Source organism: Lepisma saccharinum, chromosome 10 (genome assembly GCF_977018435.1).
Source record: "Lepisma saccharinum chromosome 10, izLepSacc3.1, whole genome shotgun sequence".
Classification (NCBI taxonomy): domain Eukaryota; kingdom Metazoa; phylum Arthropoda; class Insecta; order Zygentoma; family Lepismatidae; genus Lepisma; species Lepisma saccharinum.
In genome coordinates this window covers 5,114,321-5,136,523 of record NC_139238.1, presented here as the reverse complement: position 1 = coordinate 5,136,523, position 22,203 = coordinate 5,114,321, and the positions used below count along the sequence as shown (strand labels likewise).

General features: G+C 39.1%; 1 protein-coding gene across 1 annotated transcript in view; it reads left to right on the top strand.

Moving 5' to 3' along the window:
- The window catches only part of Gycalpha99B (guanylate cyclase 1 soluble subunit alpha 2), a 533,625-nt gene that overhangs the window by 471,506 nt on the left and 39,916 nt on the right, over positions 1-22,203 (top strand). The window contains exon 8 of the mRNA XM_083130599.1: positions 5,776-5,919. Within this exon, the coding sequence (XP_082986725.1) occupies positions 5,776-5,919 (144 nt within the window). The remainder of the gene's footprint in view (positions 1-5,775; positions 5,920-22,203) is intronic.

Here is a 22,203-nt window from a genome sequence, read left to right as displayed (position 1 = left end):
TATAGCTATTTCTTACACTAATATTTTGCAGCCTTTTAGGCATTTAGTTTTAAATGTAAAGGTTGCAGTATTTATACTGGTAAGATGTAAAAAAATTAGGTCGTCCGTGGAATAGACACGTCGTCCGTGGAATACACACGATCTGAAACTTACACATGATACTTATTCAGGCAACAAATTTGTATGTACATACATATCTTCATGTCAATTTCATCACTCATTCCCATCTTCGCAAATTAGCCAAAAGTACCACAAAAAGGTAAGTAAAATAATGCAAATCATTCAATCATATGAAGCTAAAATCATTGTTATTTTGTATTATATTTGCCAATCGTGGTATGTACGCTCCAAATAAGCTATTTTTATTTTCCATGTTTTTACATATATTAGCTTTTATCACATATTTTACTTATTTGTACATATAATTTCCATATTTTCAAACATTTTCCGCCATATTGATGCTAGTACTACACTTTCCCTTATGTAAAATATCAAAAGTTTTCCGTTCATTTGTAATCTGTTCATTTCAAATCTTGACAATAGACAATGCATCCATTATTCTAGCATTCTTGCCAACAATAGAGAACGGAAACCCTTCCTCATAGACTACAAACCCTGTACAATTCATTAACTCATTCTCCAGGCTTCCATCCCTCCAAAGTTTCAGAATCGTGTCCATCAAGCAGTTTCCGGTTGTCGTTCTTCTTTTCAGTATGTGTGTGTGCGTGCGCGCGCACCTCGTTACATTATTTTTCATTTTCATTACTGAATCGCCCTGTATATAATTGCATACACTTATTAGAGCCGTCAAAAGTAACAATAGGAACATTATAGTAGCTTCATTATTGTATTATAACCATTGCATTGTATATCCTCATACCTAATGGGTTTATTCTGTATTCAAATAGAAAAAAATATTAGTTTCAGTGAGATTTGCATTGAAAACCATTTTTGAGAACATTAACAGCTTAGTGATGCTCTTGCCGATTATAACTAGGTCTATACGTGAAATGTTATGAACAAGGAAAGGATTTGTATGTACTATAAAAGTGTAACATATATATTTAGTAATTGTAATCAAAATATGGACTTACAATTGTCAAGAATGGCAATTTGCATTAGCAAAGCAGCTCACCTAGCTTAAGAAGATATATTAGACTTACATGGCATTAACTGTAAGGCAAAATCCAAACACAGAAATGGATTAGCAAATTTTGTTTTAGGAGCTGAATCCCTGAATCTCTTATTGGCCTAAACACAGATTTATACTGACTGAAACTGCAACCAATTTCACATGAAGCAATGGGAGTATATTTAAAATATGCAATATATTTCCCGCGAATGTTTGAGCTTGCATTCTCTATTGTTGACAACAGTGGCGGCGATTGGGTTCCAAAACTAGGGGGGGCAAGGTGAGAAAACTGGGGGGGGGCAAGGACTGTTGTTTACTTTCCCTTGGTAGATAAGGTTTAGCACAGTGCGGGGGCAAAAGTGGCAAAAAGTGGGGGGGGGGGGCAACTGCTCCCCCTAATCGCCGCTACTGGTTGACAAGAATGTTATGTAACAGATGCATTGTCTACTGTCAAGATTTAAAATAAACAGTACAAAACGAACAAAATACAGATGCACTGGAAACCTTTGGTACTCAATACAAGATAAAATGTATTAGTACTAGCATGAATATGTGCCAAAATCTAATATATGTAAAAATATGGATAATAAAAAGAGCATTTTTTGGAGCTTAAATACCACGATTCATAAAGATGATACTCAATAACATTCAGTTAAACATCACATGAAGATATGTATCAGTTCCCTGGGTTTGAGCCTTACGTCTGCAGTTCTTTATTTCGTATCAATCCCTAAGATTGTATGTTTATTTTATTAAGTCACTCCTCACCTACTGCCTTGCTGACCACCTTCTCTCTCTCCACTCAATCTCCAAAGTCAGTCACCTCCCAGCTTGTCTCACCTCTATATTCCCTGGCCATCGAGCTCTTCCTCGATGCCGAATCGCCGAATCGTGTGATTATCATAATTGCTACCATGCAAACCGCTGACTCTATAACCAGAAGTATTACCTGTTTCCTGAATGCTCAGGAGGTTTGCATGGCACAACACAATGCATTGTAAACATGCCTAAGAGGCTTGAGACAGCTGAGAAAAACAAGTGAATGCCCTGGTCAACATGAAGCGTTCAGAGAGACTTAATAAAATAAACATACAATCTTAAGGATTGATACGATTTATGCGTATCTTTTACCGAAACGCAATGAAGTGTTTTTACTCCCGTTTTTGTTGTTTATGCAAACCAATCTGTTGGTTACGTAAACTATGACGTTAATGGAAACATTTTACAATACCTTCGTCATCTATCTTCTTATATATATATATATATATATATATATATATATATATATATATATAGGGTGTTTCTAAAGGTCGTTTACAACGCTTGGGAGGTGATTCCTCACACGAAAACAAGCAAAAGGGGTGAGTTCCATTTTTACGACTGAGGCTTCGTTTCCGAGATAGGAGCCTCGCAAAAGGTGACAAAGTAAACGTCACGCCTAGCTGGGACGAATACTATCACAGATAGAGAGGCGGTTCCAAGGGAATCATAAAGGAATCGTATGTGCTAAGTCCGGAAGTCACTATGAAAAGTTGATTGCACGCATGCGCAATGGAGTCCTCAAAGGAATTGGTGATTTCCAGCAAGAACAATGTATGGAAAGGTATGTAACGCAGCAAGAGGGATCGTGACAATGAGAAATGCGTTAAAGACAACACATCCCGACCTCAAACATCAAAACATGAGCACGGACCACAAAATCCGAAAAGTTGAGCACGGTTGCATACCCCAGTTACACGCGAGGAATGAACGAATCATGTCATGTGGCATACGAGAGACACATTACTCCACCAGGAGGAGGGAAAGAAAAACACAATATCAGATGATGTGTGGGGGGATATTACGTAGTTGTCGCGTTTAAAAATGCACGTTGTCGCAATCATTGTGTATATTTGTTTGTTCCAGCATAACTCTCGAACGCCTGGAGCAATTTCAACCAAACTTGGTAAACGTATCACTTGCAATCTGGAAATAAATACTATGGAGGTAAGACACCACTGGCACCCCTAGGGGTGAGGCGGGAAGGGGCGACATGTAAAAATAATCGAGAACCGCCGATATTAAATTCCGCACAGACAGACATCAGTGACTCTATGCAACCCGCACAACGATAGTGTTTCTCGGGTTGTCTAACATTCAGGCTGTGTTGCGAATGGGATCCATAGTTTTCGTGACACTCCCAATGCGGTTCAACTCCAAGTTCATCACCTATCGGCATGCGGGGTGAGAGGGGGTGAGAAATAAAATGCCACAAATGACCTAGATTAGTGTCGAATCCATAGTTTTCGGAGTCGCTATGCATATTGGTCACATTCACGATCACATTTAAAATTAGTTACATTTTACACTATAGTTAGAATTCATTATTTTCCTGTCTGATACAAGATTGGGATAAATAAATACCCGGGCAACGCCGGCTAATCAGCTAGTTTTTTAATAAAGTTTTAACAATGGGGGGTGCAAATTATGTTGAATTAGCATTATAAATTTGCTTTGGGATAGGGTTTCTCCTTAGTTTTCACTCACGGAAAAAACCGTAGGAAAATTTCAGAAATTTATCAGAAGGTTCATTGGTTGATTGATTTTGTTTATTTTACTTCGCTTTCTGAGCCACTTTTGTCTAATTTGCGAAGATGGGGATGAGTGATGATATGATGATATTGGTTGAATGGACACTCACAAGTACCTGGATGAAACGCTGTTGGGTAAAGGCGGCCAGGAGCGTAGTGCTTATCACATCACCCGCACCTTCGGCTGTGAACAAGAAAGTGTGGGACCCTAACTCCACACCACGCCTAACTAACCCTAACTAACGCCTTCATTGCGTGGTGCAAAGCACAGGGGGAGCACTTTTCTTCTTTTTTTTAACTTTAACTCTTATTTTTTTTCAAGCATCAACTTTCAATATCTCGAAACCTGCATTTTGTCACTTACCATGTTTTACTCCAGAGCCCTTCAATTAATAGCTGCTAAATTTGTGGCATTACAGGGAACTGACGCCGAAAGTAGCAGAGATTAAAAGATGTTCGAGAATTTATATCCAGGCTTCTCATTTTTGGCGACATCTGACATTTGCATTTCAAATGAGCTTGTGAGGTGCGAGATAACGTCTGGACGGGCATTTAGAGGCTTACGCCGATTGGTGGACGAACTTGATCCATCCTGGGTGATCAGCAAAAGGGGATGAAGTACTCCGTCCCTGGATTTTATGACGATTAGCGCTTGACGTCGCACTCTGTGCTGAATGGGTTTCGGTTTATTCTAGATCTTTCTGTAAAGACTGTCTGGCTTTGGGATTTAATTACAGGTCTGGTTGGAGATTGTAGATTAAATTAAGGATTGTCGACAACTCGTGGATGTTTACTTCAAAGCAGCAATTGTGGGAGTGGATCCGGTTTGGAAAATACCCCAAAAAATAATAATAATTTTGATTTTTGTTATTTAGCGTTCCCTTTCTGCCATTTTTTGCTAATCGCGACGATGAAGATGAGTGATAATTTGTTGAAATTGATGAAGGGCCGTGATTCAAATATCTGTCGCCGTAGCAAGCTGAGCTAAACACAACAGTAAAAAGTCTAGTGCCTTATTACTACTGTAGTAGCAGGCCTCTGTGGCAGAGTGGTTATCACACCGCGCTAGGGCGTCAGAGGTCCTGGGTTCGAATCCCGGCCTGGGTATTGGTGTTCTTTGTGAGTGTCCCTTCTTGAATTTCATCTTATCACTCAACCTCATCGTCGCGATGAGCTGAAAGTGGCAGAAAAGCTAACGTAATATAACATACGTCAATCGATCACTGTTACTCACGAATCGCATGGCGAAATGTTTCCCACTGCATGAACGCGACCGCCTTTCCCCACTCTCTTACGACGCTACAGCAACGCGGCTCGCACTGCAGTCCACATGTCCACACAACACTCTTTCACAAATACAGCGCCTTGGCTGGTCCAGACTTAAAGATTATTCTTATGTGGTCGTGTAGTGTTATTGTCAGGCTGTAGCAAGCTACGTTTTTTCCGAGAGCAAATTGTCATTGTAGCGAATATACTTTTATTTGTGGAATTATGCTCGCTTTGCACATTAATGGAGTCACAGACGTGAAAAACTGCCGACAAATGAGACACCTATAACCTGTCCCAGCTAACTGTGGAGCAAGGCGGCGCACAGCGTCAGAGAACCGAGGGATATCGAGTGGCCAGAGCTAAGCAGTACACGCTGCTGGTAACTGCAGTCGCTTTCCCCCACTCCACGCAATCCCATTCCCTCTCACGTGTTCATTGGTGGAGCCGTGTCGCGTCACTACTTGCGCAGAGACTTGTTTTCGTTTGCCTGCTCCAAAGTTAGCTGGGACAGAGTATAGTCTATGATTCTTGTATACACAAATATGATTATTATGAATGTGTGTAGTGTCTTAATCAATCACAGCTTACAAGTGTTCTCGCGCTAGCAGCCAGATTAACTCGAATTAACTTGACTGATAACCCGAGAACCGTTGCTCGAATCACATCACCAGGAATGCCACAATTCCTGTTTATAGCTTACTTATTTTTTCATGTGTCCCTTAACATTTTATAAGTGCCTATTTAAACTTTTACGGTGTCTATTCCTAGTCCATAAACTAATTTTTGAAATGTTTTTGTTTCCAGGTTGAAACAATCGGGGACGCTTACTGCATCGCAAGCGGTCTGCATAAAAGGAGTTCTACGCATGCGCAGCAGACTGCCTGGATGGCGCTTAAAATGATCGAAACCTGCTCCAACCACCAAACCCATGATGGGAAGCCAATACGGGTGAGTAGAGATTTGATTTAAAATTCAAATTCTGCAATGTCATTTTATTTAATTTGCAATCTTTCCAGAAAAACAGATGCTAAGAATATTGATTTTGTTTCAGAACACTGATTTGGTGAATGTGTCTCTCTATATTTGTCTTTCGTTAATCAGAACAGACGAGATGAGATTTATACACTTAGATTTTCAAGGAAGACATACATTTTCGTTGAACTTAAATCAAGCTGCAGGATTCTTAAGAATTGTTCCGATTAGGGTGCTCTTTTTAAATTAACTACATCTATTCGGGTTATTAATACAAACAGCTACATTGATTCATAGACTTGAATGTTTGCAGCCACCGTAAAGAGTAGATTTGACAATAAAATGTATCGAAATTAAGGTTGTTTTAAACTATCGCCATCTTATCTACAAAGGACCCAACTGTGATAATCGAATACTCGATTTATACTCGAATGAATATTCGAATTAATAATCGAATGATTTTGATAAACTCTGGTTAAATTGCTAATGTAGTTCAATTAACGAATTTAGCAGTACTATGAAATTTATACTGCTAAATTTTTAACTCATTTTTAAATACACTCACGTTTTTGTAAAATTACAAAAAGAAGCGCTTTTACTAAAAGATTGGAAAAGCTAATTACACGAAGAAATATAAAATTCTGCTTATAAACAAACGAATAATTTCGGTTGAACCTGTACCTTAGACAACAATGCTGTACAAGGAAGATATATTACGGACTAAGAAGACAGGTATGTAGAAAAAGAACATACTTACGCCATGACAATAGTTCGTAAATGACCGTAATTTATGTTATAAGCTTCTTGTTTAACAAAATATTGCATAGTAAAAATATTACGTTATACGATACAGTAATATAACGAACGTCTTAGAATTTTAACATGTGAATCGATGTTGATTCTATTTTTAGCTGATGTATTTTTAAAGGAGCTTTAGAGAAATTAGTTATTAACTATCTTACAAGCAGCTCGACCAAGAAGAGAGAAACACTCTACGGTTTTCTCATTTTGGTTGAGCTGCAGAAAGAATGTTCTAAAGTGAGGAAAAATGGAACAAGAAGCTTAGAATTGTTAAATGTGTTAAATGGATAACCCTGAACAATGTTAAAAAGAAGTTTCAAACAATCCCAACTGGCGGGACATGTCGCCATCTTGAAAATTAAGTCGCCATAGTGGATTTTTTTTAGTGGGAGATAATTAGCAGCTTATAGGATCGCTTCCACGAGTGGTATAATTATGCTCCTTTTTTTTCATTTTTCAACATTCTCTCACTACAAAACTTTCATCTCTGCCATATGCTCTTTCCACCATACTGGACTCATTTGTGTATATCTTGTTTAGCCATATCACACATATATCGGTCTCAAATGTCGAGGCATTTGTCATTCTTCCGAGCTCTCTTTTTGGTAAACTTAATAACACTCTCGAAATTACCACACGATGCAACGACACGGTTATTTGTCCATTACCAGAGATTTTTTGCCAGCGTGAAGCATTGCCAGTACCATTAGCACTTCCGGGGAAACGCCATATATCCCTGTTAGCAGCGATGGTTGGCGCTCTATCAATATGTCCACCGGTACACGGCTTCGATTCGATTAACTGAAACGAAGTTATCCATCAGGTTACAGAGGGAATTGCCTGGAACGTACTTTTGGTTTCACGTGCGTGTCCTTTGTGGTAAATTTTTCCTCTACGCGTGACGTGCGTGGATTGCGTTTGCCCATATTTCATCGCTTGAATTACTCTTCCGTAGGGCCACGATTTCAGGGGAGTTCAATTAAGGGCCTTTTTTGTGCCGGGCGTGTGAAAGCTCCTAAAGGGTAAATGCCACTGAAAATGGACCACAAGAGGTGCTGTGAAAAGTCATCGACCAGTTGGCGTCTTTGCTTTGTGTAAAGAATTGATTTGAAAGTTGCGAGGTTCGGTTTTGTTCAGGTTTCTGTAAAGAATTGATTTAATTTGCTATTTCAACATCACGAGGTACAGTTTTGTTGAGGTTTATCTAAAGAATTGAATCAGTTTGTTTCAAATTATATTTTAATGCCTTCAGATACAGTTTTCTGTTCATATTTCAGGAGTGGAAAATGGTCAGTGAAATCAGAAAAAGTCAGTTTTTTCATCTTAGTCTGTAATTTGTCACTTTTTTTTTTTTGCTTGCCTGGCTACAACAATTTGTGACTTTTTTTAAATTTCTTACTTCATTTCGACTTCTCATGTGATGATATTTCTTTCACTTCGATTAAAAGTAAGACATCTTTACCATTTTTGTGCTGAAAGCATTTTTTGACTTTCTACAATTGCTGAAAAGTTCAAAGTTGAATGCCTGAGGTCCACGTTTCCTACTATGTAATTTTTAATTGTGTGTATGGGATGAATGTATACATCATGTCATTACAATCAACATTGTGATAACAGTGTGCCATTAAACACACGACATAAAGGGAGGAAAATGAATGAAAAGAAAAAGACGGAGGATTAAAGGTTGATGAAGATAGACAGTGAAGAGAATGGTATACAAGAGAAGGAAACAAAGCTGAAGAAGATGAGACAAGAACAGAATGAGAAGAGATATATATGCTCAAACGTTAAGTGATGAAGGCTGCTGATGAAGAAGTCATGGTGGAGTCAATATGACACAGGTGATGGTAGAGAGAGTGAGGAAGCAATGGGAGAAGAGAATGAGAAAAGAATGCGTGTCTATGAGGTGCAGAAAACTATAATTAACCATAAAAGTTTCATTATACTTTCTTATTACTAATCTAGGTGATGCCACCTAAAGATATGAAAAACAAAGTCGATTTTCAGAAATCATATTCACTTTGTTTCACCTGTCTTTCTGGTTACATAATTTTGAGCTTCACAATTTGTATTCATGTCCAGATATGATTAGAATGATTAAATCAAGAAGACTTAGGTGGGCAGGCCATGTGGCACGAATGGGAGAGGACAGAAGAGTTTACAGTATTCTTGTTGGGAAACCTGATGGTAAGAGATCTGTAGGAAGGTCAAGACGAAGATGGAGGGATAACGTTGAGATGGACCTATAGGAAATCGATAAGGATGTGAAAGATTGGATTGATCTTGCTCAGGATAGGGACAGATGGATGGCTTGTGTTGCTGCAGCCATAAACCTTCTGGTTTAAGAAGGCTAGAGAGTTAGTTAGTTAGTCATCGGTCTTTGTAGTGCTAGTACTTTGATATTTTTTTTGGATCTACAATGATGTATTCAATATTTGTTTGTTTTTTATTGTAATTTGCATGTGTAATGACATTCAAAAAATAATTTAAGGGAAACATTGCTATGGATTAAAGAATATTCAATATAAGTATATCCTAAAGGTCATATGAAGTCTACATCACTGTTCTAGATTTTAGAAAGATCTGTGTGAATTCGTCCATGACAGCAAATCTAAGCGGAAGTAATGCAATCATAAACCTCCACCCACACGTGACTTGCATCCCCTCTCAATCAATCCGTTTGAGTTTTCAATAACTTGGCAGATGTTACGCTTTTGCGAACTGCGACCGAGTGTGCTGCCTCAGTGGCGACATCGTGCGGACGGTTTGAATGTACTTTGACTCTCTTTTGAAATCATCTCGAGCGTGCACCTGTGTTTGGAATTTGAATTGTGGTTTCCAAGCTGAATTTGTGATGTTTATCTGCCCTGTTATTAAAGTTTTCAGCATTCCTGCGGAAACATCTGTCCCGACATGATTTTACCGTAAAGTTGCTGCACTCAAAGGCAAAAGTAACTTCATCGCAATTTTTTATTCGGTCTGTTTCCCACGCATTGAAATATGAACTTCAACAAGCAGAGGACATCTGTTCGTATCAACAAGATTCCATACCTTAAAACAACACAGGATGTAAAATAAAAACGAATGAATTAGTAAAGTAAACAAAAGTTTTTTTTGTGCCAGATTGTGCGGAATGGTATAGTGAAGAATACATTAAAAATACACCATCCAAATGTTTGGGGAGAATCCGCCAGCTTGGAAAATAGCGGCAAAAATTATCCTTAAAAACTAAGAAATTATATCTCAAAAACGGTGCAGTGTACACAAAAAGTGAAAATAACAAAAATGAAAGAGAATAAAATTTGCTAAATTATGGTTTTTGTTTGATAGAGCTACCACAAATCTTAATTGAAATAGAAAAATTCAAATGTTTTCTTTAATATTTAGAATTAGCGTAAAAGTTAGTTTCCGACACAAAAAACAGCAAATATGTAAGAAACTATGTAATGTACGTCCGCAAGTCTCTAAATCAAATTCATAGCTTACCATATTCCCTCGAAATTGGTTTTCGTTTCGTGCCTTTAGAGTCAGGGGTTGAGGAGATATGTAGTTCAATGCAGAGTCACGTGTTTCCATAAATTTACGTGTTCCATTTCTTATGACATGGTGAAAACGTAATATATTGTTTTCTGCAGTGTTTCGTTCACTTGCCTTTGTTACATGTTGTTTCTGTAGTTTAAAAATGTATGTACACAGTAGCGGCAATTAGGTGTCAAAGCTGAAGGAAGGGGCAAGGACCGTTTCTTGCTGCTCACTGCAATTAGAGAGAATCGTATTTAAAATGGAATTCGGGTCAAATCCACTGGTAGACAAGGCTTAACATTAAGATACCATAGTGCGGGACAAATGGTATGTATGGGGAGGGGATGGAATGGGGAACTTCTCCCCATGCCCTCCACCCCTAATCGCTGCCACTGGCAATACATTGAACTAATATGATACGGTAAAATACAGTTCTAAACCGGCCACTTTGCCTTAATGTCCATTGCAGAATTTTTCGTAGATACCTGGTGCTAACATGTTAAATTTCATCATTTCCTCTACGTACAGATGTGCACTTGTAGCACAGGTGTTACCCCTGATGCAGCAAAAGGAGAACATATGTGTTGGAGATTTATCTATAAAAGTAACCACGTTTATTCTTTCTTTATATATTTTATATTGCATATAGCTTCAATTGTTTATTTGTGTATATCAAATACCTTAAGTAACCTGCACTCCCATTGGCTAATCCATTCTGAGCGCGGTGTCTAGTTGCCGCCATCTTAGCGCGGTAGTTACTTCCAGCCAGTGTCCGTAGAGAAGCCAGTCGGGACACAGCCAGAAACCGTCGCGGACAATTATGGATACCGTAAGCCTAAAGTGGCTACGTTTCATTAGTGGCGCGTTGTTGCAACACCAGCTGCAACTTCGTGTAAACAGTTTTCCCTAGACAGGAGTGCATGGGAAGTGTAATCAAGTGTTATGTGTATATACCTTATAATACATAGTCATAGTTATCAGTGTGTGTGCCTGTGTTTTCTTTACAACTCCCAAGAGGATCGCGGTGTACTTTGCCCTGTAGCGACACAATCCATACCAGAGAGATGTAAGTGGTACCTACAATTTCACTTACATTTAGATCCTACCGGTTCGGATCATCATTCATTTCTGGTCCTTCACAGCCGGACAGGTTCTACATTCAGTTTTGGTCCTTTATGGTCCGGAACGCATTCGATATGCGTAACTGATGGAAGATGTAAACCCCACTTCCCAACAGGCTCGGCTTTAATGAAATTTCGAAGAATATAGAGCATCCTAAGGGAGAATTCAAACCGAAGAAACACGCGACACGAAATACGTGTCGCTTGGAAGCCAACACTCAGTAATCAATGCAACCTTTCGAACCGAAGAGACACGGCAAGATTCGCGTGTCGCTTACGTGTCTCTCGGACTGTGCCGTTTTCTCAATACCGTGCATCGTGTTGCTCCAGTTCGTTGTTCGCGCATGCGCAGCGAATGCTTCATTCCAACGAGCTGTATTTAGACTCTAGAAGAGAGCCCAACCGGCATTATGTTTGAACCTCTGATTTGTTGATATAATAAAGTATCGATATGTACAATGTTTTAAGATTTAAACACAACGTTCGTTTCGCTTTATCAAGTTTTTTGATGCAGCTATCTATCGGCTGTAATTTGCCTTCAACATCGTGTGTAACGAGGCCGTATTTTGGCCATTTACCTGACTGCTTTTATTTGAAAAAGTCAGCTTATGGAGGCACTTTAGTCCAAAATATATTAGTCAACATGGTAAAGTACTCTAGTGCATTCTTTCTCAACCGCCGGGCCGCGACCCGATACCGTGCCCTCGTATCAACTATACTGAGCACCGAAATGTGCTGCTGAAATTGGTTGACAACTATCATAATCCCAATATCATATTTGAGTTGTGAGTTTTCGTTTTTTAAGTCCATTTTATGCACAGACTAATCAGAACTGGATCTGCCCGGTGCCTGCCCGGTTATCGAACCCGGGATCACTTAATTACAAGGAGACGACGTTGCCACTTTGTCTTCCATATTTTTATATTTGTCAACAATCCTACACACGTAATCAAACTATTATTACTCTTATGATTATGCTAGAATTTATTTATCAATATTTAATTTCATAGGTACATGTTAATTCGTGCATAAAATCTTAAATACTGGAAAGATTTACGAGGAAAATTCTTCGGCTAAGAGCATTGACTTAAAAAAAAATACTGTGACATGGTTTCACGAAGGTTGAGAACCATTTTTCTAGTGTTTAGGTATTCGCTTTATTCAGGCTGAAAAGTCTAGCGTATACAGTTATTTCTCAGTTTTCTCATGCATAACATGCCTCTCCCAAGTTTCAATAACTTGCACAAATTTTACAACGCAATTTACATGTAACAATGTCTCTTGTTACGTTATTTTCGGGTGACTAATAAACTGATTAATGCAATTATGTCGGTACCATCATGAAAACTGAGCAAAGAAACCAGTGTCGCTTGCCACGTGCATCTTGTCTCTTCGGTGTGAAACACTCGTGTTGCATGTCGCGTGTCGCGTGTTTCTTTGGTGTGAATTCTCCCTAATGTATTGCAGCCACAGAGCGGCAGTATCCTGTTATCTTTCAGTTCAACCAAATGCAGATAAGATTTTCCAGCACCTCAGAGTTTGTACTTATTAGCGTCTGCTGAATTGAGAAGGCCAACGGTTGTTGAACATATCTCAGAAATATGTTCATTTGCAATGCACTTTGCTTCTTCAAGTTGTGTGCATAAACTATGAAATGACCCCTTGTGCCTCTCGCTATGGCTTTTCCAGATTGATTTGACTAGTTTTAGTTTATTAATATAAAATAAGGTTTTCTGCCACTTTTGGCTAATCATGAAGATGAGTACTGATGATGATATGGTGAGATGGATGAAGAGACGACACAATAAGAGCCCCACAGAGTATTATACTGACTGAGAGTCCAGACACCAGAGCCTCGCTAGTCAGTAAAATTCAGTTCCAGGTGTACTAGTTGGAAGTGTGGGGCTTTTCCGATGATCATAGGTTATCATTAGGGCTAAGGTTTTTATGACTTAGCATATTATTTTTGTTAAGGGTGATGTGTTTCCTAACTATATAGAAATTCATATTGTGAAGAAACTAATTGAATTAAGATGCTTTTTAAGGGCATAATTTGGCATATTTGGTCATTTCTAGGTGATAAAGCATATTTTTGATGGATTTTCGATCATATTCAGCATATTTTCGCTTTTTCAAGAAATATGCAGTCATTTTCCAAGTGGATTCGTTCTTACTCACATGTTCACTCGAGGGTTCTTTTTTTTGGACTGCAGCAAAATCTTTTTCATTTTCAACTGAAAATTCACAGAAAGTATTCATTGCGCATTTCAACTCGTCAGGGCCCATAAAGTGAACTAAAAATAGTATGTAGGCCTATATGAAAATACAGGGTGTCCGAATTGTAACGCCCTAATTTCAAATACTTCTTTTATACATAATGTACAGGCAATAACAGTGTGGTACGTGGTATATGGTAGCTTAGCTGTGGAAATTTTAAATAGGTATTGAATTGTGAGGATTCGTTTACTTTGTATCGTTCCAGGTGGTGAAAAGTGAAAATGCTGAAAAAGCTCAAACTTTGTGGTGGTACGCAGAATTGGGATCCATTATTTCAGTTCAACGACGGTTTCACAGAGACCCTCCCGATGCCAAGAGAATCAAGGCGTGGAAGCAGCGTTTCTAGAGTCAGAATCTGTCGCTAAGAGGTATGGTGGTGGCCGATCACGAAACCGTCGTTGAACTGCAATAATGGATCCCAATTCTGCGTACAACCACACAGTTTGAGCTTTTTCAGCATTGGTTGTCATTTTCACTTTTCACCACCTGGAACGATACAAAATAAAGGAATCTTTACAATTCATTACCTATTTAAAATTTCCACAGCTAAGCTATCATATTCCACATACCACACCGTTCTTGCCTGTATATTATGTTTAATATAAGCATTTGAAATTAGGGCGTTTCAATTCGGATGCCCTGTATTTTAACGTAAGTTAGATATTGATGTTTGAAACAGTCTAGTTATAAGGGAATATTTTTCAAATTATAGTGCATATTTTGTAAAATGTTGGGTCATAAGAGCATATTTTATTTGTCATATTTTGGTGATTTTAGGTCAAAAAGTCCTAGCCCTAGTCATCATACATGTAGGTTTAACAGTATTACCTCCGTCAATGATCTCAAGGAATTGTTGGAGCCCTGAATCTTCCAATAGATAACCAACACATTTTGGGGGGCTCGTGGAAGCGATGTCATATGGAAATGTTAGCCCCTAATCACATTATTTTTATCAAAGTACAAATAATATACAATCTGTCCCGGGAATCTCTGGAGCAAGCGAACGAACCAGCCTCTGCGCAAGTATAGTGACTCGAGATGGCTAGACCAATTAACCCGTGAGAGGGGAAGTGAGCGAATGGAGGGGAAACGCGGCTGCAGCAATCAGCCATTTGCTGCATCTCTGCATCGCTCCGCCCATTCGCTTTTTCCCCTTCTCCACCGTCATGCGCGGCCTTCCTCCGCAGATTCCCGAGACAGAGTGTACGTTATTCTATGGTGCTAGTCCAACTGCTAACTGCTGCACGCTCCCTTAACACACTCAAGTCTATGACCAGTGTCTCAAAGGAAACAGACTCCGTTGCTGTATCATTGAAAATTTTACACACGTAGGCTAAAACAGTTGAGGCGAGTCCAGAGCTGGCTCGGTAGCTCAGTTGGTACAGAAATGACACAGAGGCACGGATTGAGATTCAATTTGTTACTTAAGAAACACTTCCCGCGAGCCTCTTCCCTCCGCGGCACTGTTGCAAACTTAGCTTTCTTGTTGCCAGATCTGGCTCTTTCGTGCACTCGTTTGGCTGTAAACTAGGGCGCCCGCCCCCGTGCCCCACTATGGCTCCTGTCCACATAAACCAACTTTTGCCATGAGTATACATTTTGCACGTGACGTGATATTATTATATTGGCCGAGTCGCCCCACTCCCTCTTATCTCCCCAGCAACTTCTTTATATCGCCGTGTTTAACGTGAAATTGACATAATATAATTATCATGGAAATTCTTTATTCTCGATTTCATACGACCATCGCTGGATTATTAGGATGGGTGCTGCCATAAGATCTATATCGTAAAAACTAAGCATAAATTGTCGTCACTTTAAAGTTAACGGTATTAGCAGCACCCTTTGACACCTAAAATTACCCTACGAGACACTATATCCAACTTTCGTAAACCTAGATCCTTGAAAGTCAACTTTAGCTCCATTTATGGTGAAATTTAGCTATTTTATGCGCATCAGGTTTGGCAATACTGCCAGGATGGCCGTGGGATGCATTACGCTTATAGGAGCATTATTTAATTTGTTCTCTCGGGAATATCAAACATCCAATGGCGTAGAAAAGTACATGAACTGATAACGGACGCGTTGAACAATTTCTTGGTCGTCGGAAAAGTAGAAACTCTTATTTGATTAGCCGTAACTTGAAGTTGAAGTTGATTCCCCATAAGGAATATGTGGGATTCTGTAAATAATTATTCATCATATTTTTCAAACATCGTGTCTACCTTAATGATCAACTTTAAAAACCGCTTCCACGTGCAACGTGGGGAGAAATTCATACTCTTGGATGCACCCATTCCTACGATATTGAAATAAATGCACAGCTGGTGCGAAAATGTACTCTTTACCTTAAGTTTCTACACAGTACATCTCTTGTGTGTGCAAAATCATAAAGGATATTGTTGGTCAGTGGAAACCGTAACTTCTGGTGAATAGTCAATCCAAAACCAGGACGCGAATGAGAATTCACGTTAATAGAATTTCCCACCAGAGGCGCTGTCGGTTGCAGAAGAAACTTTACAATTCTAAAGCTTTGCTAACCATCTCCTACTTTGAATGCATCGGGGTTATTTTTTTTTTTCAGAGCTAATTGCGAAAACTTTCTCGTCCTTTGGGACAATTCTTTTTTTTTCTTTTCCAATGGAACTTTATGCGGAATACATCAGCTCCGTGCTGAGAGCGTCGTTTCCACAAGTTTTCTCAGCGGCGTCTTTGTCTTCCGAATCATGAAATTTTCATGGACCGTGGTTGTCACCCGGTTCAGGCGGTTGCAATTCAAAGACGGACCAACCCCCTTCCCTCCCACAAGTCTGTAATTTTATGCTGGGCTGGATAGAGAATCTTCTAGAGTAAGCAGACTCGTCGTTCGATTTCATAGAAATACCAGACTCTGAACTTAAGCTATTACAATGCCGTTTTGCAAGGATTAAACCTTAAGTACACTAAAATCTTGGTTTTCCTAATTGGATATAACCTCAAACGGTTAGGACCAATACAATCCGTACTATATTGTACGAAATATGTGCATTTGAAAATTACAGTGTATACAATATTCACAATAAACAATAATGTAATGTTATAAAGTTATCGTATCACGTGCAAGTACACGTGTATAACGTGGAATTTCTTGTTGATGGATTCATTTGGTTTATTTTACTTCGCTTTTCTGCCACTTTTGGCTAATCGCGATGAGGATGAGTGATGATATTGATGAAGGGATACTCGCAAAGAGCATGCGTGCCCGGGCCTGGATTCGAATCTGAACTCCTAGTTTAGTAGCGCGCTGTACTAACCGCTGCGCCTCTGAGGTAGGCTATGAATCAGTTCTGTACGCTATGAAATATTGTTTTTAGCGTCAGGAAAATGTGTCTGTATTTTAACAATTTAATGAAAAATCGTCTCGGATAAATCCGATTCGGAAAAAAGAATGTAGACGAAAATGGAGGAGACACTATAAGACTTGTCGAGCCGAGAATGAAATGGGGATTTTTAATTCGAGATTTACTATACGAGAGCTTTGTCTCGTTCGAACGTTAGCAAACTTCGAATGTAAGACTTGTGGACAATGTCCGCACATAAATTGAAACAGAGGGGATAGGGTGATGCGAAGAAAAAGACGAAACTTGAGAATTAGTCTGTATAACGTTTACAGTTTATGAAGAGATTATGGAGTAAACATGCCAGGATGTTTATACGAGGCTTATTCGTAAAGTAAGTTACGTTGGCAAATATTGCCGCTGTAGCGCTGCAGTCGCGACCGTGTGAGTTCTCGCTGACATCCTTCATCCGTTAGTAAGCCACAGGCAGTCGTGGGAGCAGGTTATGCTTTTTCTTAGTAGGTTTATGAAGGTTTGAAATGTTCAAGAAAATCAATCGGCCCGCCGACTGTGAAGTCCGGTCTGTGTTTCGTTTTCTCAATGCAAGAAACGTGAAACCGGTAGACATCCACCGTCAACTGTGAGAGGTCTTTTTTTTATGTTTAAAGAAGGTCGTGAGATAGTTCACGATGAGCCAAGGAGCGGTCGGCCATCTGTTGTGACCGAGGATTTGGTGCGTACGGTCGACGCGTAAATTCGTGAAAACAGACGCTTCACAATATCGTCGCTTTCCATGAAATTTCAACAGATTTCAAGAAAACAGTCCTCTACGAAATTGTGACAGATCGCCTGGAATATCGAAAATTGTGGTCAGCGTTTCGACGAGGATGATGACGTCGAAGCAGGAGTGCATGGATGGCTTTCATCACAGGCGGGAACATTCTATGACGATGGGATACAAAAACTAGTGCCACGCTATGACAAATGCTTGAAAAATGGTGGAAACTACGTAGAAAAGTAGTTTAAGGTCTGTAGAATGCAATGCAAATAAAAAAAGGTACAAAACTATTTTACTTTATTTCTTACACCCTTTCGTTACTTACTTTTCGAATACGTCTCGTATAGCTATGTAATGCCGTGTTGTTATCTGAGCAAAGGAAGTTCAATATGTAATATTTTGCCAGGATTTGTGAAACATTTGCCTAAGGTTGGTATATTCATTCGAGTTAGTGTTTTAAGTGTACTTTATGCACAGATAGGCTAATGAGGACTGCACATACAGTTTATAGTGGGATTCGAACCACTATGAACCTCAACTGAGTATCGAACCCGGGACCCCTTGATTACACGTCGTTACTACTACGCCATCGGGGAGGTCCAAGTGTGATTTACACCGAATAATTTGCTAAGAAAGTGATACGCCCAAAATACCTACGCAGTACTGGCAAACTATTGTTGTCTCTAAAATGGGGCTACCCCAGGGTAGCTTAGGATGGCGCTGAGGGGAGGAAGGAGTTAAGCGTTCCAAAACGTGGTGCTTATCACATCATCTCCACGGTGAACGAGATGGAGAATGTGTGGACCCTTGCCACCAGTCCCCTTCATAGCGCACTTTCTTGTCATACTGTACATAGTCACTCGGGGGAATATTCCCATCTGGGTTAAATGCCCACCCCCTCGTATCTCGAGCAATGTTAATGTTATGACAATTCTGCCACTCTTGTTTGAAAGCGTCCTCCGTGGTGAGACGAGGCAGCAGGTTTGGAGCTTGTGAGAAATATCTGAAGCCATCCAGGGTTAATTTCATGAGGTAAGAAGACAATTTTTGAGGTAATAATTTTCTGGACGTTGCTGTATTAACAGTGTGTAATAATATTCCCAAGAGAGAAAGAAACTGAATTATATTTGGTGTAAAGATCAAGAGTCAGGGAAACATATCTGCAGAGTGAAACTGCCGCATGGTGCTCAGAGTTGCCAACCCAGTGATTCAATTTTCTGCTTGTAGATGTGGTGTGATATGCCAACAGAAATTCAGTACAATATGCCCATGGGCATTACTATGATAACAAAGGACCACAATGTGACTGGATCCAGTGTATTCGTTGTGGTATGTGGATGCATGAAATATGTACCAAATTCACGTCCATGTGTCCAAAGTGCAATGCAATTTCTCACAAATGTAAACAGTAAAAGAGGCTATGGTAAATTCAAAATAAATGTTGTTAGAAACGCTATGCTCGTCTGTACAAATGATGTTCTGTTTACAAAACAAACGTTAATAATGTTCCAGTTAATGCTGTGTATTATTTTCCTTTAAATATGTCATGTCAAGTATTACATGATTGTTTCTTGTATTGGGCATGTTACCCCTAATGGGTGGGCATTTTACCCTGAACAGGGGGTGATTTGCCCAAATTGACGTTCATGTGTTTATTTTTCTATGGTTCTTTTGCTATAAGACTTATAGTAAGAAAACTTATAGGTAACAATAACAAAACATGCAGCTTTCATTTCACATTCTTTTCATTGCGACACTCTTTTATTTAGCGAAGGTATAAACCGCCAAATTAAATGCAAATCTGTAACTTTATCCTATCTTGTGAGTGAACAATCTAAGAATGTCATTTGCATAAAAATTCAAGTATTGTACATAATTAAGGTAGAAGGTATTTTACATATCGATCGTTTATTTTAACTTCTTGATTAACCTTTGTTTTTGTGTCCCGCCCGTGACACCAAAAAAAAAGAAGAAAAGAAACAATTAGTTTCTCCTTTAACTGTTACATTTTGCCCTCAACTGCACTAGACTATTTAAAGGTCAATTACCGTCTCTCTTCGTATTAAACCATTTATTTTTCATCATTTGACAATTCACAGAAACTATAATAAATTTCTTATTAAGTGAAGAGGCTATGTTTCGTCAGTCACAGCCATGACACAAAATTGTTCACTTGTAGCTACAAATCTGGGAAAGTATTTTGAGGGTAGTTATGTTCAAGGTCCGTGGAACCAGTCTTCCTCCCTGCCTGAGAAGGTCCCGCCATAACTGGGCTTTCTAACAACCCCCCGCGGTGACGTCATCATGGAAGCACTTGCCTTCCTTCGCCAATCTTTTTACATGAAAGCGCATTGGAGGGACGAATGTTTTCAATTAGTATACAGACCTATATGTATGCAATTGTTGTTGGAGTTTTGTATGCAACATCGTATTTGGAGGGAGGCTTCTGGGGGTCAAACTCCCCCGGAATAGTTGCCAAATATTAAAATTGAATAAGCAAAATACTTGATTACAGTATGACCAGTGTACCGGAACGCTCTGGAACTCAGTTTGTTGTAATTTAGTTCCTGCTGCGACATAATACACTAAAGTGCATCCTTTGTTACACCTTATAAACAATAGGTAGAGAGGAAAGAGAAAGATCTTGAACTAAATATGACTCTTGTCGGTGGTTTGTCCGAAAATTTAGAAACAAAATACATTTCGGTCAGTGCTATTTGTTTAAGTTGTAATTGAGTACCTAATTTCCTGAAATGAGAGACGTGATAGATCTTGTGTTTGGATGCATAGCCACCTCCCGTGTAAGAGTGGTTATCACATCCCGCTACGACGCCAGGGGTCCCGGGTTCGGATCCCGGCCTGAGCATGGATGTTTGTGAGTGTCTATTCATCACTTTCATCATGTCATCATTCATCCCCATTCGCAAATTAGCCAAAAGTGGCACATAAAGCTATGTAAAATAAAGCATATCAATCAATCAATCAATAAAAATAATAATCTCGGGTCTCGTAGCAGTCAGACGCCCTACCGACTTAATCACCGCAGCTCCCTGCCTCTATTCACAAATTATTCATAATTATTACAAGTATTACCTTTCTACTTAGTTATTTTATCGCTTTTCTGCCACTTTTGGCTAATCGCGACGATGCGTGATAATTGGATGAAATTTATGAACACGCATGCTCAGGCCGGGATTCGAACCCGGGAACTTCGGTGGCGAGATCGAAAGTCGACCACTTTATGCACTCGGCCATAGATCCGTCTATTCTTTGTCTTATAACATAGTATTATTAGCAGGTATTGTAATATCAAGACATTTTTGTGTGATACATATTGTACTATTATATTGATACAAGGCACAGGGGAAGCTTGCTTCCGCGTTGACGTCACAAGTTTATGATCCCCGCCCTTTTGCGGAAAAGGGGCTGTTATGGTCAGACCTCTTCAAGCGGGGTGTGATAAAGTCTTCACGGACCTTGGTTATGTTTAATCAACAGTGTTAAGTTTCATATTTCATTGCACAGAAACTGTAAGAAAAATGTTGCTTAACTATCATTATAATAGTTACTTTAATATAAAAAATGCAGTCCGCGTGTCACACCCGTGGCAATGGAATGTTCCATATAACTTTGATAAAGTAATTAACCAAGTTTGTATTTCTATCTATATCAATTATGACCAGCTTCTTATTGCACGTCATTTAGAATTATTTGCACAAGAAATATTGTCCTTTAATGTAGGACACAAGGCTAACAACTAAAGCCGGTACAATAACCTAGCAGAAATATAACTCAAAAATGGCAGTGGAAAGCTTAAGCTGTAAAGTTGTAGGTTTTAAGGAATTATACGTAAAGGCTTGATAGTAAAGAGGTTTTTTCAACATCATGCCTGAAGGGCTTGAGACTACATAAATGATGATAATAAGAATATCAACCCCAATCTAAATTCAATCAAATAACAATTTTACAGAAATTAAATTACCGTATACAATTAAATCTTTACATAACTAAGACTTCCTAACACTTTATTTAGCCAAAAGGGGATTATAGTAATTTCAATTTAGTATCCAACTTTAATATTCATTTTCTCCCCCAAGAGACCTATCTCCGAATAGAACAAAGTGTGCTGTGCTTTAACTAAAGTATCCCAACTAAATACATTACATAAAACAACTTAAAATACTACGAAAACCGCTACTCCCTGGACTTTGTTCCATTCCGAGTATGTCCCTTTTAACATTCAAAAGAACTCAACTTAACGTGCTCTAACTTCAGCTAATCAGTGGGAAGTGAAGTTCTCGCACGAGGCTCGCTTTCCTCCGACCTCCGGTATTTCTTAACCACGCCCCTTTCCAAATCAAAGCCATCTGGTGGCAAACTAACTAAACATTGCTCTTTTTTACACTCAAAGACCTTGCATATGGTGGTTATACATTTACTGAAA